This window comes from Chiloscyllium punctatum, chromosome 1, assembly GCF_047496795.1.
Source record: "Chiloscyllium punctatum isolate Juve2018m chromosome 1, sChiPun1.3, whole genome shotgun sequence".
Lineage (NCBI taxonomy): Eukaryota > Metazoa > Chordata > Chondrichthyes > Orectolobiformes > Hemiscylliidae > Chiloscyllium > Chiloscyllium punctatum.
In genome coordinates, this window is record NC_092739.1 from 64,366,594 (window position 1) to 64,383,818 (window position 17,225).

At 40.5% G+C, this 17,225-nt stretch overlaps 1 protein-coding gene across 7 annotated transcripts in view; it reads right to left on the reverse strand.

The window, feature by feature from the left end:
* Positions 1 to 17,225, reverse strand: part of arap2 (ArfGAP with RhoGAP domain, ankyrin repeat and PH domain 2) — a 320,143-nt gene that overhangs the window by 233,132 nt on the left and 69,786 nt on the right. For 3 of the 7 annotated variants that reach the window (XM_072566631.1, XM_072566539.1, XM_072566593.1), the window contains 2 exons: positions 11,524 to 11,597; positions 7,619 to 7,716 (listed from right to left, as the gene is read on the reverse strand). In XM_072566631.1, coding sequence (XP_072422732.1) covers positions 7,619 to 7,716; positions 11,524 to 11,556 — 131 coding nt within the window. In that variant the 5' untranslated portion in view covers positions 11,557 to 11,597. The remainder of the gene's footprint in view (positions 1 to 7,618; positions 7,717 to 11,523; positions 11,598 to 17,225) is intronic. The other 4 variants (XM_072566652.1, XM_072566582.1, XM_072566592.1 and 1 more) reach the window with 3 other exon arrangements.

Consider the following 17,225-nt stretch of genomic DNA (forward strand, 5'->3'; position numbering starts at 1 on the left):
CATTTCTTCAAGCGCCTGCCGAACGTGTTTTTGAAAAGTAAACATGGGTTTCAGTTTCACTCAGTAAGTCATAGTCATAGTCAATTACTATCTCACAATGTCACACAATTCTTTATGTAAAAATAACTTCTCATATTCATCCATTTGGTCATAATAGGTCATAAAAAATATCCCTCATCTTAAACACCTTAATCAGTGATTTGTACCGTGAATAAGAACACTTACAGTAAAAATTCCTATATAAGACATAGCTACTGATTTCCAGCCTCTTTGACATCTCCTATTTGCTATCACGAACAATGACCTGGTCGAGGGTCTCAATGATAAGGAAATCAAAAGGTAAAAGGGGATAGACAAGAAGGCGGAGCTGAATTAGATCAGCGTGATCTTATTTATTGGTGAAGCAGGTTTGAAGGGCTGGATCACCTACTCAAGCTCCCAATTTATTTGCTATGAATGGGAGGTGGGCAAACTTCAACTTAGGCTAATTGGGAAGAACAGTATGTTTTTGCGCTGCACATTTGATAAATACATATTGACAAGGAGGACTGAAATTGCATCAGTGCATGACCTTACATACACATAGCACAATAAACATGCAACATGTCAAAAACAGCACATATACAAAAGGCTCTCCGTAACCAAAATTCCTATCCCTACCTTAAACGAAGTTTCATTTTAAGAAAAGTTAGCCTACTATGGGTTATGGTTTCTATTCAGGAAAATAAAGCCTTCTGGATTCCATTTGAACAGGTTCATTTACCAAGAATGAGACAGGTCAGTCGAACACCACAAGGTGCTGGAGAAACACAATTGGTCTGGCAGGATCTGTGGAGAAAGTAACAGATAAACTCCCAAAGAGTCATATTCAAACATTAATTGTTGTTTTGCTTTCTGCAGATACTGCCGGACCTGCTGAGTTTCTCCATACTTGGTTTGTTTTAGCTATCTAGCATCTGCCTTTATTTTATTGAATAAAACAGTTGTTTCCAGAAAGACTGACCAAAGACATTTAATTTAGGAAAATATATTTTGTTGGGTAACTTTTCTCAGTATCAATAAATAAATCATTCACAGGTAAAACTTTAAAACTGCTTTCAAAATAACTCTGTACTATAAACAAAATATAAACAAGGCTAAAGTTCACTTAACACTTCTACAGATAGGAAGGAATTTTTAAAATGCTAAAGTTTGTTTAATAGCAGTGGGTTCAATGCCATTTCTATTGTACAGGACGTAAAGTTTTCTTCGTCTTACACCGATTATACCCATCCTGTTGATGTCACACAGTCTGTGGGTGGTAACAGGGAGTTCTATTCTAGTTATTAAAAGATGATGTATCTGTACCAGTTCCCTAAGGTTCTGTAATTATGCCTCACAATTAGTTACACTCATTGCTATCAGGGGTCAAACCTTCTTTATAACAACTAGAGATATGCTACACCGGTGCATCCACCACTGAGCAAATCATTCGATAGGCTCCCGACAAATGGAAAAACAAATTAGGATTGACTGCAGTAAATTCCTGAAGAAGGGCTGATGCCCGAAACGTCGATTCTCCTGTTCCTTGGATGCTGCCTGACCTGCTGCGCTTTTCCAGCAACACATTTTCAGCTGCAGTAAATTCTTTCAAGCAACCGTTTACCCTGTGCCATACACTGCTGGGGATGGCCAACACCACATCACGCTAGCAGTGGTCAACAGGAAAATACTACAATTACCCACAAATTTCTGGGAAGTGGAGGTGGTGCTGGTGGAGGAAGCAGCAGGCTAAAGCTCCAAATAATTTTTAGGGGGCATTGAGATCAGAGTTACTGCTCTGTTCTCCTTTTCCAATCAAAAAATTTAATATTAAGAATTCTGAAAATGCCACTGGTTGACTCACAGCACCAATGTCACCCCTCTTCTGGGCACAGGAAGCAACCAAACAAACTAAGGGTGATCATGCAAGCTTTGCAAAGGCTTATTGTTTTCTCTACCCTATCAAAAAACATCAAATGACGAACACTGAGCCTACAAGTAGCAAGGTGCTTTCAGAAAAGTTCTCTGCTCACGAAAATCATCCTGCAACATTTAAAGTTCTGGATATTCCAGGACATTAAGGGAATATTGAAAATTAATCATGAGTGAAGAAAAGTAAACAACTGAATTCCTTTCCAAATGTGTGGTGACCAAAGTTGTTTGTTTATAATTCTACATCAGAACAACTTATCTTAAATAAACTAGGAGTGGAATAAGGGAGGAAACCTAGTCTTAAACACACAATAAAGTATTGAGCAAACATATATTTGAAATCAGCTCGTAAAACAGCTTCCACTCCCACGTACATTTTAGCGTTTGAACAGAGGTCACTGGGGCAAGAAGCAGACATTTAATCCTGCCTGCTGATAGGAACATACATGGTTACAGTCAGGGAATTCCTTACAATTCCTGATGAACAATCTCTGTGGTTAACAGCTTCCTAGGTGACATCGCAGTGGATAATTACACCTTCATCTCGTACGGTCCTGAAGTATTTTACATGTACTGCTCTTCCTAGGAAGGTCACCTTATTATTTCCTTAATTAAATAATGCTTTACTCAGGTTACTGCAAAACTAGCGAATCCAAGGCAAGCAAAAAAGAAACTGCTGTTCAAGTTGCACAATATCTGAATGCAGAGTCTTTGCCAGAGCCAAAAGAAACTGTAAAAATTAAATACAATCTGATTTTCCTTCCTTGAAGATGTAACTGCCCAGATGTACACTTTCAGTATTTTCTCCTTCTTTCAAATATATCTTTCAGGTGTGAATGGAGTGTTTAATTTTTTTGTTGATATTAAGAGTCATAGAGATGTACGGCATGGAAACAGACCCTTCGGTCCAACCCGTCCATGCCGACCAGATATCACAACACAATCTAGTCCAACCTGCCAGCACCCAGCCCATATTCCTCCAAACCCTTCCTATTCATATAGCCATCCAAATGCCTTTTAAATGTTTAATTGTACCAGCCTCCACCACTTCCTCTGGCAGCTCATTCCATACACGTACCACCTTCCACGTGAAAAAGTTGCCCCTTAGGTCTCTTTTATATCTTTCCCCTCTCACCCTAAACCTATGCCCTCTAGTTCTGGACTCCCCGACCCCAGGGAAAAGACTTTGCCTATTTATCCTATCCATGCCCCTCATAATTTTGTAAACCTCGATACGGTCACCCCTCAGCCTCCGACGCTCCAGGGAAAACAGCCCCAGCCTGTTCAGCCTCTCCCTGTAGCTCAGATCCTCCAACCCTGGCAACATCCTTGTAAATTTTTTCTGAACCCTTGAAAGTTTCACAACATCTTTCCGACAGGAAGGAGACCAGAATTGCACGCAATATTCCAAGGTCCTGTACAGCCGCAACATGACCTCCCAACTCCTATATTAAATACTCTGACCAATAAAGGAATGCATACCAAATGCCTTCTTCACTATCCTAACTACCGGCGACTCCACTTTCAAGGAGCTATGAACCTACACTCCAAGGTCTCTTTGTTCAGCAACACTCCCTAGGACCTTACCATTAAGTGTATACGTCCTGCTAAGATTTGCTTTCCCAAAATGCAGCACCTCGCATTTTTCTGAATTAAACTCCATCTGCCACTTCTCAGCCAATTGTCCCGACTGGTCCAGATCCTGTCGTAATCTGAGGTAACCCTCTTCGCTGTCCACTACACCTCCAATTTTGGTATCATCTGCAAACTTACTAACTGTACCTCTTATGCTCAAATCCAAATCATTTATGTAAATGACAAAATGTAGAGGGCCCAGCACTGATCCTAATGGCACTCCACTGGTCACAGACCTCCAGTCTGAAAAACAACCCTCCATCACCACCCTCTGTCTTCTACCTTTGAGCCAGTTCTGTATCCAAATGGCTAGTTCTCCCTGTTTTCCATGAGATCTAACCTTGCAAATCAGTCTCCCATGGGGAACCTTGTCGAACACTTTACTGAAGTCCATATTGATCACATCTACTTCTCTGGCTCATCAATCCTCTTTGTTACTTCTTCAAAAAACTCATTCAAGTTTGTGAGACATGATTTCCCACGCACAAAGCCATATTGACTATCCCGAATCAGTCCTTGCCTTTCCAAATACATGTACATCCTGTCCCTCAGGATTCCCTCCAACAACTTGCCCACCACCGAGGTCAGGCTCACCAGTCCATAGTTTCCTGGCTTGTCTTTACCGCCCTTCCTAAACAGTGGCACCACGTTTGCCAACCTCCAGTCTTCCGTCATCTCACCTGTGACTATCCATGATACAAATATCTCAGCAAGAGGCCCAGCAATCACTTCTCTAGCTTCCCACAGAGTTCTCGGGAACACCTGATCAGGTTCTGGGGATTTATCCACCTTTAACCATTTCAAGGCCTCTAGCACTTCCTCCTCTGTAATCTGGACATTTTGCAAGATGTCACCATCTATTTCCCTACAGTCTATATCTTCCATATCCTTTTCCACAGTAAATACTGATGCAAAATATTCATTTAGTATCTCCCCTATTTTCTGTGGCTCCACACAAAGGCCGCCTTGCTGATCTTTGAGGGGCCCTATTCTCTCCCTACTTACCCTTTTGTCTTTAATGTATTTGTAAAAAACCCTTTGGATTCTCCTTAATTCTATTTGCCAAAGCTATCTCATGTCCCAGTTTTGCCCTCCTGATTTCCCTCTTAAGTATACTCCTACTTTCTTTATACTCTTCTAAGGATTCAGTCGATCTATCCTGTCGAAACTTGACATATCCTTCCTTCTTTTTCTTAACCAAACCCTCAATTTCTTTAGTCATCCAGCATTCCCTATACCTACCAGCTTTCCCTTTCACACTGACAGGAATATACTTTCTCTGGATTCTTGTTATCTCATTTTTGAAGGTTTCCCATTTTCCAGCTGTCCCTTTACCTGCAAACATCTGCCTCCAATCAGCATTAGAAAACATTTGCCTAATACCGTCAAAATTGGCCTTTCTTCAATTTAGAACTTCAACTTTAAGATCTGGTCTATCCTTTTCCATCACTATTTTAAAACAAATAGAATTATGGTCGCTGGCCCCAAAGTGCTCCCCCACTGACACCTCAGTCACCTGCCCTGCCTTATTTCCCAACAGTAGGTCAAGTTTTGCACCCTCTCCAGTAGGTACAGCCACATACTGAATCAGAAAATTGTCTTGTACACACTTAAGAAATTCCTCTCCATCTAAACCTTTAACACTATGGCAGTCCCAGTCGATGTTTGGAAAGTTAAAATCCCCTACCATAACTACTCTATTACTCTTACAGATAGCTGAGATCTCCTTACATGTTTGTTTCTCAATTTCCCTCTGACTATTGGGGGGTCTATAATACAATCCCAATAAGGTGATCATCCCTTTCTCTTTTCTCAGTTCCACCCAAATAACTTCCCTGGATATATTTCTGGGAATATCCTCCCCTCAGCACAGCTGTAATGCTATCCCTTATCAAAAATGCCACTCCCCCTCCTCTCTTACCTCCCTTTCTATCCTTCCTGTAGCATTTGTATCCTGGAACATTAAGCTGCCAGTCCTGCCCATCCCTGAGCCATGTTACCGTAATTGCTATGATATCCCAGTCCCATGTTCCTAACCTTGCCCAGAGTTCATCTGCCTTCCCTGTTAGGCCCCTTGCATTGAAATAAATGCAGTTCAATTTATTAGTCCTACCTAGTCCCTGCCTGCCCTGACTGTCAGCTGTACCCGTCTCAGATCGATCTCTTTCCTCACTATCTCCCTGGGTCCCACCCCCCTTACTAGTTTAAATCCTCCCAAGCAGTTCTAGCAAATTTCCCTGCCAGTATATTAGTCCCCTTCCAATTTAGGTGCAATCCGTCCTTCTTGTACAGGTCACTTCTACCCCAAAAGAGATTCCAATGATCCAAAAATGTGAATCCTTCTCCCATACACCAGCTCCTCAGCCATGCATTCATCTGCTCTATCCTCCTATTCCTGCCCTCACTAGCTCTGGGAGTAATCCAGATATTATTACCCTTGAGGACCTCCTTTTTAAATTTCTGTCTAAGTCTCTGTAATCTCCCTTCAGAGTCTCAATCTTTTCCCTTCCAATGTCATTGGTTCAAATGTGCACAATGACCTCTTGATGGCCCCTCTCCCCCTTGAGAACATTCTGCACCCTCTCGGAGACATCCTTGATCCTGGCACCAGGGAAATGACACACCATTCTGCTTTTTCTCTGCTGGCCACAGAAACGTCTGTCTGTACCTTGGACTACAGAATCCCCTAACACAATTGATCTCTTGGAAACCGACGTACCCCTTGTTGCATTCGAGCCAGTCTCAACACCAGAAACTTGACTGTTCGTGCTACGTTCCCCTGAGAATCCATCACCCCCTACATTTTCCAAAACAGCATACCTGTTTGAAATGGGTATATCCACAAAAGACCCCTGCACTAGCTGCTTATCTCTCTTACCTTTCCTGGAGTTAACCCGTCTATGTGACTGTATCTGAGACTTTCCTCCCTTCCTATATCTGCCATCCATCACATACTGTTGCTGTTGCAAATTCCTCATCGCTTCTACCTTTCTCTCCAACTGATCCACTCGATCTGATAAGATTCGCATCCAACAGCACTTATGGCAGATATAATCCGCAGTAACCCTTAAACTCTCTTTAAACTCCCACATCTGACAAGAAGTACATATCACTGCAAAGGCCATTTTTGCTTCTTCACAATCTACAGACCCAGAAAATAACACCGTCTTATTCCTCTACAAACACTGCCCCAGGTTAAGTTAATAGCTATGGCTCATATTTTAAGTTTAATCAATAGTCTTATCTCCAAAAACATAAAATCAAGAAAGAACCCACTATACTCACTACTGCAGCCTTTCTCTTGGACAGACTTAAAACTACAATTAACTTATCTGATTCTGTGCTGTGAACTTCGCCCAACAGTTCCTCCAAGATTAGTTGTGAATTTCATTGTTTAATTTTCCCAGATGCACTACAACGTCCAGCAATACACGAATTCAAACAGCAAAGGCAGTAACTGTGCAGCTTCTCTCTCTCTCTGTCTCCTGCACTGTCCTAACCATGTGCTTCCTTTGTCTGCTCTTCTCCCTTTTAAAACTGCTGTTGTTTTGACTATTTTTTTCCAAAGTTCCAAAACAATGCAACAACATTTAAAACAGTAATTGCTGCTCCTGGAATTCGAGGAAATCATCTCCAACACCTAAAATACCTCAAAAAAAAGAGCAGCTCTTACAGCCAGAAATTTTTCCCGTCCTCTATCTTGGATTACCCAGAATCTGATATTGTAGAGTCACATTCAATAAAAATGTAACCGCTGTGTAATTTAACAAATTGGGTTTAGGATTAGCTTAGTCTTAGATAAATATTTACGGTCACGTAATAACAACTGTGAATCCAACTTTGAATATTTCTTAAAATTGAGAAGATCGGAAGTGTTAACATTTAAATAGCAAATATAAATGGATAAGTATAGGGAGCAAACATGCTAATATAAAAGGTTATTTGTAGAAGATTATTTAAATCATTAAACTTTAAATCATTAAACATTCTTTGTAAAAGAAAAGTTTTAAATTGTGTGAATTGTTAATACCTTAATTCATGGTTTGTCTCTTGGTCACTAATTGCTCTTGTTGATGTTTCAATACCATGCAGAAGATGTCTGTTTAAAATCTCCTGAGAAGGAATTTTCTTTTTAAAAAAAATCCAAACAATTACAGAAATTACATATTTTAGCAACTGAAAGAATAATTAAGCATGAATTTTAAAACATTAACTAATAAATATTTGCAGAAACAGTTAATTGGTCAAACATGTCTATGCCAGTGTATTTCTCTACTAAAAATTTTGGCTTTTATTGCCCCAATTTCAGGTCCCCTTCTGCTACCATCAGTTCAATCCATAAAGTACAGATCATCAGCTCTGTCTTCTTTGTAAGTCTATGATGTAATCACAACAAACCTCAGATATATGCTGATCATTAAAAAAGTAGGTATTGTATGTTGTGGTTCTTTTCGCCGAGCTGGGAATTTGTGTTGCGACCATTTCGTCCCCCAGGTGACATCCTCAGTGCTTGGGAGCCTCCTGTGAAGCGCTTCTGTGATGTTTCCTCCGGCATTTACAGTGGTTTGTCTCTGATACTTCCAGTTGTCAGTTCCAGCTGTCTGCTGCAGTGGTCGGTATATTGGGTCGAGGTCGATGTGGATGAGTGCCATGCCTCTATGAATTCCCTGGCTGTTCTCTGATTGGCTTGTCCTATTATAGTATTGTTGTCCCAGTCAAACTCATGTTGCTGGTCATCTGCATGTGTGTCTACTAAGGATAGCTGGTCGTGACATTTCATGGCTAGTTGGCATTCATAGATACGGATCGTTGACTGTCTTCCTGTTTGTCCTATGTAGTGTTTTGTGCAGTCCTTGCATGGGAATTTGTATACTACGTTGGTTTTGCTCATGCTGGGTATCAGGTCCTTTGTCCTAGTGAGTTGTTGTCTGACAGTGGCTGTTGGTTTGTGTGATGTTATGAGTCCGAGTGGTCGTAGTAGTCTGGTTGTCAGTTCAGAAATGTTCTTGATGTATGGTAACGTAGCTAGTCCTTTGGGTTGTGGAATGTCCTTTATCTCAAGAGGGTTGGAATATAAAAGTACCATTCTGCTACTGAGACTTTATAAAGCTCTGGTTAGGCCCCAATTGGAGTACTGTGTCCAGTTTTGGTCCCCACACCTCAGGAAGGACATACTGGCACTGGAGCATGTCCAGCGGAGATTCACATGGATGATCCCTGGAATGGTAGGTCTAACATACGAGGAACAGCTGAGGATCCTGGGATTGTATTCATTGGAGTTTAGAAGATTAAGGGGAGATCTAATAGAAACTTACAAGATAATACATGGCTTGGAAAGGGTGGAAGCTAGGAAATTGTTTCCGTTAGGCGAGGAGACTAGGACCCGTGGACACAGCCTTAGAATTAGAGGGGTAAATTCAGAACAGAAATGCGGAGACATTTCTTCAGCCAGAGAGTGGTGGGCCTGTGAAATTCATTGCCACAGTGTGCAGTGGAGGCCGGGACGTTAAATGTCTTCAAGGCAGAGATTGATAAATTCTTGATGTCACAAGGAATTAAGGGCTACGGAGAGAATGCGGATAAGTGGAGTTGAAATGCCCATCAGCCATGATTGAATGGCGGAGTGGACTCGATGGGCCGAATGGCCTTACTTCCACTCCTATGTGTTATGGTCTTATGTCCTCATTCCATTGTCTTTCCCTTAGGCATCTGTTGATGAAATTGCAATTTCATCAACAGATGCCTAAGGGAAAGACAACGGAATGAGGACATGCCACAACCCAAAGGACTAGCCACACTACCATACATCAAGAACATTTCTGAACTGACAGCCAGACTACTACGACGACTAGGACTCATAACAGCACACAAACCAACAGCCACTCTCAGACAACAACTCACCAGGACAAAGGACCTGATACCCAGCATGAGCAAAACCAACGTAGTGTACAAAATCCCATGCAAGGACTGCACAAAACATTACATAGGACAAACAGGAAGACAGCTAATGATCCGTATCCATGAACGCCAACTGGGCACGAAACGACACGACCATCTATCCTTAGTAGCTACACATGCAGATGACAAGCAACAGGAGTTCAACTGGGACAACACTACTATTATAGGACAAGCCAAACCGAGAACAGCCAGGGAATTCCAAGAGGCATGGCACTCATCCACAGATTCTATCAACAAACACATCGACCTGGACCCAATATGCTGGCCACGGACAGCTGGAACTGACAACCGGAAGTGGCAGAGACAAACCACTATAAATGCTGGAAGAAACATCACAGAAGCGCTTCACAGGAGGCTCCCAAGCACTGAGGATGTCACCTAGAGTGGGGACGAAACGTCTGCAACACAAATTCCCAGCTCGGCGAATAGAACCACAACAATGAGCACCCGAGCTACAAATCTTCTCACAAACGTAGGTATTGTATGGAGGGTGGTAACAGTTTATGTAGTTAACTCAAACAAAATGAATCTATGATGTGAGGAAACATATTACATTTCTCATTTTATAAAGTTCCAAAATTGCATAATTGCTAAAAAACTGACTGAACTAAATGTGTTAAATTTTATCTCCTGTTTTATGTATTCACTTGCAATGAAATAAACCGCATAATGAGTTGTATCAGGCCTTGTCTTGAAAGGTTTCCTGATCTGCCTTTAAAATTATTGCAGAGGCATACATGGAGGCACAACAAATTGTAGGAATGTCCAGTTTAGATCACACAGTATTACTGCAACCCAGTCACACCACTGCACAGTTAGACATTGGACAATGTAAATACATTCCAACAGAAGGTGCTACAATCTTAAAAGACATTTGGATAAGTTTATGAATAGGAAAGGGTTGGAGGAACATAGTCCAGTGGCAGCCGGTGGTACTAATTTAGTTTGGTATTATGGTCAACATAGACCAGTTGGACCGAAGGGTCTGTTTCCAAGCTGTATGTCTTTTTGACTACTTATTGGAGGGACTAGCACCTCTGTACCCAAGTAAACTTTTAAGGCAGATCTACTATTTTCACGATCTAGCAGTCATCAATTTTACTACACATATGAAAAAATGTATTCTTACTGCAGCAGAATAACTTATAACTGAGTGCTTGCCAAGTTGTGATGGTAATTCCATTATTCATTTGTCTAACCTCTTGGTTTGACAATGCTAAGGATGATTTACAATGTTCCGTGCAAATACCACATAGGTCACGGAATAGATTCTTCACAAGTCTGACGCCTACTGGATGGATTCTGTAGATTACCATCTTTAAATTAAATTGCCAAAACAATGCCAACAAACTTACTGACTGCCAGTGACTCTGGTCCCCGATGTAACACCTAGCCAATAAATGTTAATGCAGGCTTTGTTTTTATAGTTGACAATGAAGTCAGCCAGTAAAATAGCTTCTACTCCCACGTACATTTTATTGATTGATCAGAGATCACTGGGCAAGGAGCAGACATTTAATCCTGCCTACTTGTAGGAACACGCTGGTTATAGTCGGGGAACGCTTGACAATTGAATTTTGACAAATTCAAGATTTTACCAAATTAAATAAAAAAACCTGGTCAACAAAGTCCCTGGATAGTTTAAATTAGGCCGCGGTGATCAAAGATAATGCATAATGTATTATCAAAAGCACTTCCATCAATTTAAAGACATTCAAAGAATTGAGTTTGAGTAACCAATTCCCTAATAATTTAAGTGACAAAAGGTACCAAAGCTTATTCTCCTGGCTTGCTTTACTTTCGAAGTACAATCATACTGATCATCTAGTGAAAAATATATCAACATTAATTTAAAGTTTAAGAGCCTCCCCACATAGAATGCGCCGTTGTGCAGGAACTTTAACAAGATGACACATGTATGAGTCATTCAGTTACTCACATTTTAAATATATTTTTGTTTTACTGGTTTAAACTTACCTGATCATCTTCCGGACTATGGTATAGGTACATTTCCCCATATGGGGTGATAGGAGATGGCTTATTTTCATCTGCTGTTCAGAAGGGGGAAGAATGAAATATTTATGATTAATTAACCCTCGATATTTAAAGTCATATCTTGAGTAATAACCTCTACACTGACAAATCAATAGTAATTATTAAAGTTACGATTTGAAAATAATGATAATGACGGTAAAACCAATAAGGGAAAAGCAGTTAATAAAAGCAGAAAAAAAGGAGGAAACAATGAAGTGGGAACATGCTTTTAAACCTGTAAACAAAATTCTGGTTGTTTAAGAAATTCGCCTAGATACTGGATATTAACACATCAACTCTATACTTGCACCTGTAAAATATATTAACGTATTGAAGTTTGAGATTTGTTTTAAAGCTGTTCAGACATTAAATAGGACCAGTTCACATTCATACTGTCATGACAACCAAAAATCTGCACTTAAAGCATTTTGGCGTCGACTAGCAGCAGAAATGGCAATTCATTAATCAAGTGTCGAAAAACACATTGACAATTGTCGAGAGATGAAGGGAAGTTACACTCTCAGCTACATCGTCTGCATCCTAAATAAGCTAAAAAGCACCACGTACACCACTATGTTGATGAAAACAGACAAGGGAAACATCAGTGAAAGGAATTTATACTGGAAACGAATGCATGAAAGATAAATTAAAAATTACTCTAGTGATTTGCAGTTGATTTAAAACTGATGGTCCAAAATCTTAATTGGTGTAGGAGACACCATGTAAACAAAGGACCCAATTCAAGAATATGAATTCTGAAGTTCAAATGTTATGCACAAAGGTATTCAGTACGATCATTTCTTGAACAGTTAATACACAATAGTACACATACAGTGTCTCAACAGAATCACAAACACAGAGTAAATTAGCCAAGCTCTCTCTTCCTATTTTTGCTGATTCATGGTTAGGTATAGTTTCACCGAGTGCCTCTCTGTCTCCAGTACCTGAACTGGTTCACAAGAGACTAAATGGTAGGCATTGATTGGTCAATCATATTAATATCACAATTAGGATTATTCTGCTTTCAAAAGACTTATACAAGCCTGCAGAGAATCACTGAATAATGCTCAGAATTGGGAATACTGGCATTCCCTAGATCTGAGAACTGAGGTCACCCCACTATCACCCTTCACATTTCATCCTCTGTTTTAATTAGTGTTGGCTACAGGATTCAAAATGTTAAAATCAAGCAAATTAAATTCAATATGACTCTGACTCCATAAAAGGAAATACAGCAGTGGATGCTGGGTGCATATATCTGATGGACAGACAGACCAAATTTCAATAAAGGTTGTTAGCAAGTGGAAACTGTAACCTGAGAATAATGCATGCTACTCCCCACCAGTAAAACAGCCAAGACTTTTCATAATATTTTCACTTCTCAAGGTTGCAAAATTGTATGCAAGACAAAATTCTTTCACAAGATGTCATTCTTTTCAGCAATATTCAAGTTCTGGCTTATCCTGCGATTATCTGGATGTTAGGCAAGATGGGTCCAAGACAGAGATGTTGGCCAGGGAACACAGTGTATTTCATTTCAACACATCACCCTGTTCTCTGGTCAACTCCTGTCTCAGGCTTGCTGCAGTGCTCCAGCAAAGCTCAGCTGGAAGAACAGCATCTCATTTTCTGCTTGGGAACCCTGCAACTTTCGGGATTCAATATGGAGTTCAATAATTTTCGAGCCTGAGCACCTTTTTCTACATCCTTACCCCAACCCCCTCCCCACACCAGGCCTTGCCATGACAAGGCTGTTACCACACACAACCCGCTGTCATTTCCTAATGGTCATCATTAGCAGCTATTGATCCTCCCAGACTGACCATCACCCATTCCTTTGTTTGTCCAGCTGCTGACCTTTCTCTCTGGGCTCCATCTCCACATATTGTTTACTGCATGATCCCCAGACTGCCCAGTAGTCCAGCTGAGGCTAAACATTGTGTCCTCGAAGTTTAACTTAACCTCCTTGCTCCGGTACTCTATGCCCCTATAAGTAAACCCCAGCATACTGTGCATTTTATTAACCATGCTCTCAATTTGCCCTGCCACCTTTAAAGACATATGGACATCTGAACCCAGCTCTGTCTGCTTCTGTACACTCTTTAGAATTGTACACTGTGTGTTATATTGTCTCTCTTACCAACATGAGTCACTTCACATTTCTCTGTATTGAATTTCATCTGCAACGTGTCCACCCAATCCACCTCTATGTTGTTTTGAAGCATCCACTGTTTCTCACCAGGATGATTTTTTTTTTAGATGATTTACAGTGTGGAAACAGGCCCTTCGGCCTAACAAGTCCACACCGACCCGTCGAAGCGCAACCCACCCATACCCCTACATTTACCCCTTCACCTAACACTACAGGCAATTTAGCATGGCCAAATCACCTGACCTGCACATCTTTGGACTGTGGGAGGAAACCGGAGCACCCGGAGGAAACCCACGCAGACACGGGGAGAACGTGCAAACTCCACACAGACAGTCGCCTGAGGCGTGAATTGAACCCGGGTCTCTGGCGCTGTGAGGCAGCAGTGCTAACCACTGTGCCACCGTGCCGCCCCATGATGTGCCCATTATAGCAATTATTGCACTGTCTAAAAATGCCAGCTATTTTGGACACTAAGATGGTTCAAATGTTATGTTAACTGGTTAGAAACTTCAAGCATAAATCATTCAAAACAGAAATTTGCAGCTTGTGTTGTGCTGATTATATGAAGGCCATTGGAAAGATAGGAATTGATGTCTTTAAAAAAAAGAATCATTACTAACAGTTAAGAATTCACCATGTCTAAACACAGGTCTGCTGAGACTGAACTCATTACAGACAGCAACCTTGAGAAGTGAACATATTATGAAAAACAGATTGATGAAGGAAATATAATGTATAATGGAGTATAATGTACACTAATTTTAAAACCTTCAAAACACCAAGGCATGTACTTCTCAAACAGATGTTGAGACAAAGGTCCACCAAGCTAGGTTTTACTGTACTAGTATCTTGGCCTGTAAATTCAACTATTAGATTGCATGAAATTAGCTATCTCCAAAGCACAATTTTGAACCTGATTTTATTTTTAATGGATTTCATCAAAAGCCTGGGATTATGACACACTTAGATTAATCTGATTTATAAAAACTAGCATGAGTAAAACATATCATCCATTCTGACTCAGAATGGCTGTTCCTGAGGAGAGGCTAAAATGATTTTGCCACTAAGAGATTATTTTTAAAAATAGAAAATAGGAATGAAAGTAGGCCATTTTCCCCATTGAGCCTGCTCCATCATTCAATATGTCTGTCTCAATGACATACTTACCCTCTCTCTCTATACTCCATAATGTCTTTAGTACCTAGAAATTTCTTTGTTCCTCAAGTATATTCTGTGACTTGGTCTTCACCTCACTGTGTGGTAGAGAATTCCATAGGCTTACCATCCTCTCAGTGAAGAGATTTCACCTCATCTCAGTCCTAAATAATGCAGCCTATATCTTGCAGCCTTGAACCCTTTGTTCAGACCCACTGCCCAGGGGAACACCATCCCTACATCTAATCTGTCCAGTTCCAGGCTGAATTGGATATTCTTCAACAAGATCCATTCTCATTCTTCAAAACACCAGTAAACACAGGTCCAGTCAACAGAGTCTTTCCTCATGTGAAAAGCCTATCGTCGCTGAAATCAGTTTGGCAAAACTTGCTGCATCCCCTTGATGGAAAGTAGTTCCATTATTAGGTAAGGGGATCAAAACTGCTCTAGGTATGGTCTCACTAAGGTCTGGTCTTGCTGCAGTCATACATTCTGTCTCCTGTACTCAAACTCTCTTACAATGAAAGCCAATATTTCACTTGCCTTTGTTTGTTGCACTTGCATGCTTGCTTTCAGTGACTGGTGTACCAGTACATCTGGGTCCTGTGTATGTCAAAGTTTCCAAGTTTACCACTATTTATATAATTCATACTTATCCACACTACACTCAAACTGTCATGTATTTGCCCACTCACTCAATTTGTCTAAATCACCTTGGAGCCTCTTTTCACCCTCTTCACCACTCACAATTATTCCTAGTTTTGTATTGTCAGCAAACTTGGAAATATCGCACTTGATTCCCCCTCAAAATCTTTGATATCGGTTATGAATAGCTGATGTTCAATCCCTGTGGGACTCTACAGGCTCCTACTTCAAACAAAAAAATCTATTTCGTCATACTCTGTTTCCTGTCTACTAAGAAATTCTCAATACACGCCGGCATACCAATCTAATATGCAATAATCTTACACTAAATTCTTTTGTGGAACTTTATCAAAAGCTTTTTGAAAGTCCAAATACACCACATCTAATGGTTCTCCTTTACCTATTCTACAAGTTACATCCTTGAAAAACACCAGTCAACTTTTGTCAAACACAACTGTATTTTCATAAATACGTTAACTTTGTCTCATCTATTGATATTTTCTGATTGTCCTGTAATCGCATTCTTTGTGATAGGATCTAGCATCTTATGTCTTACAAGATAGTAAAGCAGTTGTTCAATAGACATTTCATGTCCTCATTTGCTATTATCAATCTTCCCACTTCAGACTGTAAGGGATCTATTAATCTTCACTAATCTTTTTTTCTTATCTTTGCTTTCATGTACCTTGAAGGTCTACTTTTGTTCTCTCTTTTTTCCTCTCTAGTCAATCTCTTCATCCTCTTTTGCTGAATTCTGAACTGTTTACCAGTTCTCAGGCTTGTTCCATCACCAAGAAACTTTACATGATTCCTCTTTTAATCTAATCCTGTCCTTATTTTCTTAGCTATTGTTGGACCCCTTTTCCTGTTGTGTTCTTTCAAACAAAAAACCGGTATAATTGGTGCAATGCATCATTAATTTCTTAAATATCAGTCCTTGCCAATCTGCCATCATAAAATTGCATCTTAGAAGTACAGAAGAGGCCCTTCAGCCCATCAAATCTGTACTGCCAAAGCTACACTAAATCTACAGTAGTTCCACCTACTTGCATTAGGCCCATACCAGTGTCTTTTATGAGAATTCATGTCATCATCCAAGTACCTTTTAAAGGTTGTTAGATTTCCCCCCTTAATTATCCTCCCAGGCAGTGCATCCCATCCTCAGGGTGAAAAGAAGTCTCCTCCAATCCCCTCTAAAACTCCTGCCTTTCACCTTAACGTCATGCCCCCTTATTATTGACACTTTGACTAAGGCATGCAGCTGCTTTCTGTTCACCCTGTCCATGGCCTTCATAATCTCGCCGCTATCATGTCACCCTCAACTTCACCTATTTATAGCTTATTCAGCCTCTGACGATGTTGGGGAGGCCTCTTCTGGAGTACTGTGTCCGGTTCTGGTCTCTCTGTTAGATGAAGATTATTATTAAGCTGGAGAGGGTTCAGAAGAGATTCACTAGGATGTTGCAGGAGTGGAGGACTTGAGTTATAAGGCAAAGCTGGAAAGGCTGTGACAATTTTCACTGGAGCGTAGGAGGTTGAGAGGTGACCACATAGAGAATATTAAAATAATGAGGGGTGAATGGCAGGTGTCTTCTCGTGAAATCTCACACCCTAGAGAAAAGAGGACATATTTTTAAGGTGACAGGAGAAATATTTTAAAAAGACATTAGGGGCAGTGGTTCATGTGTGGAAC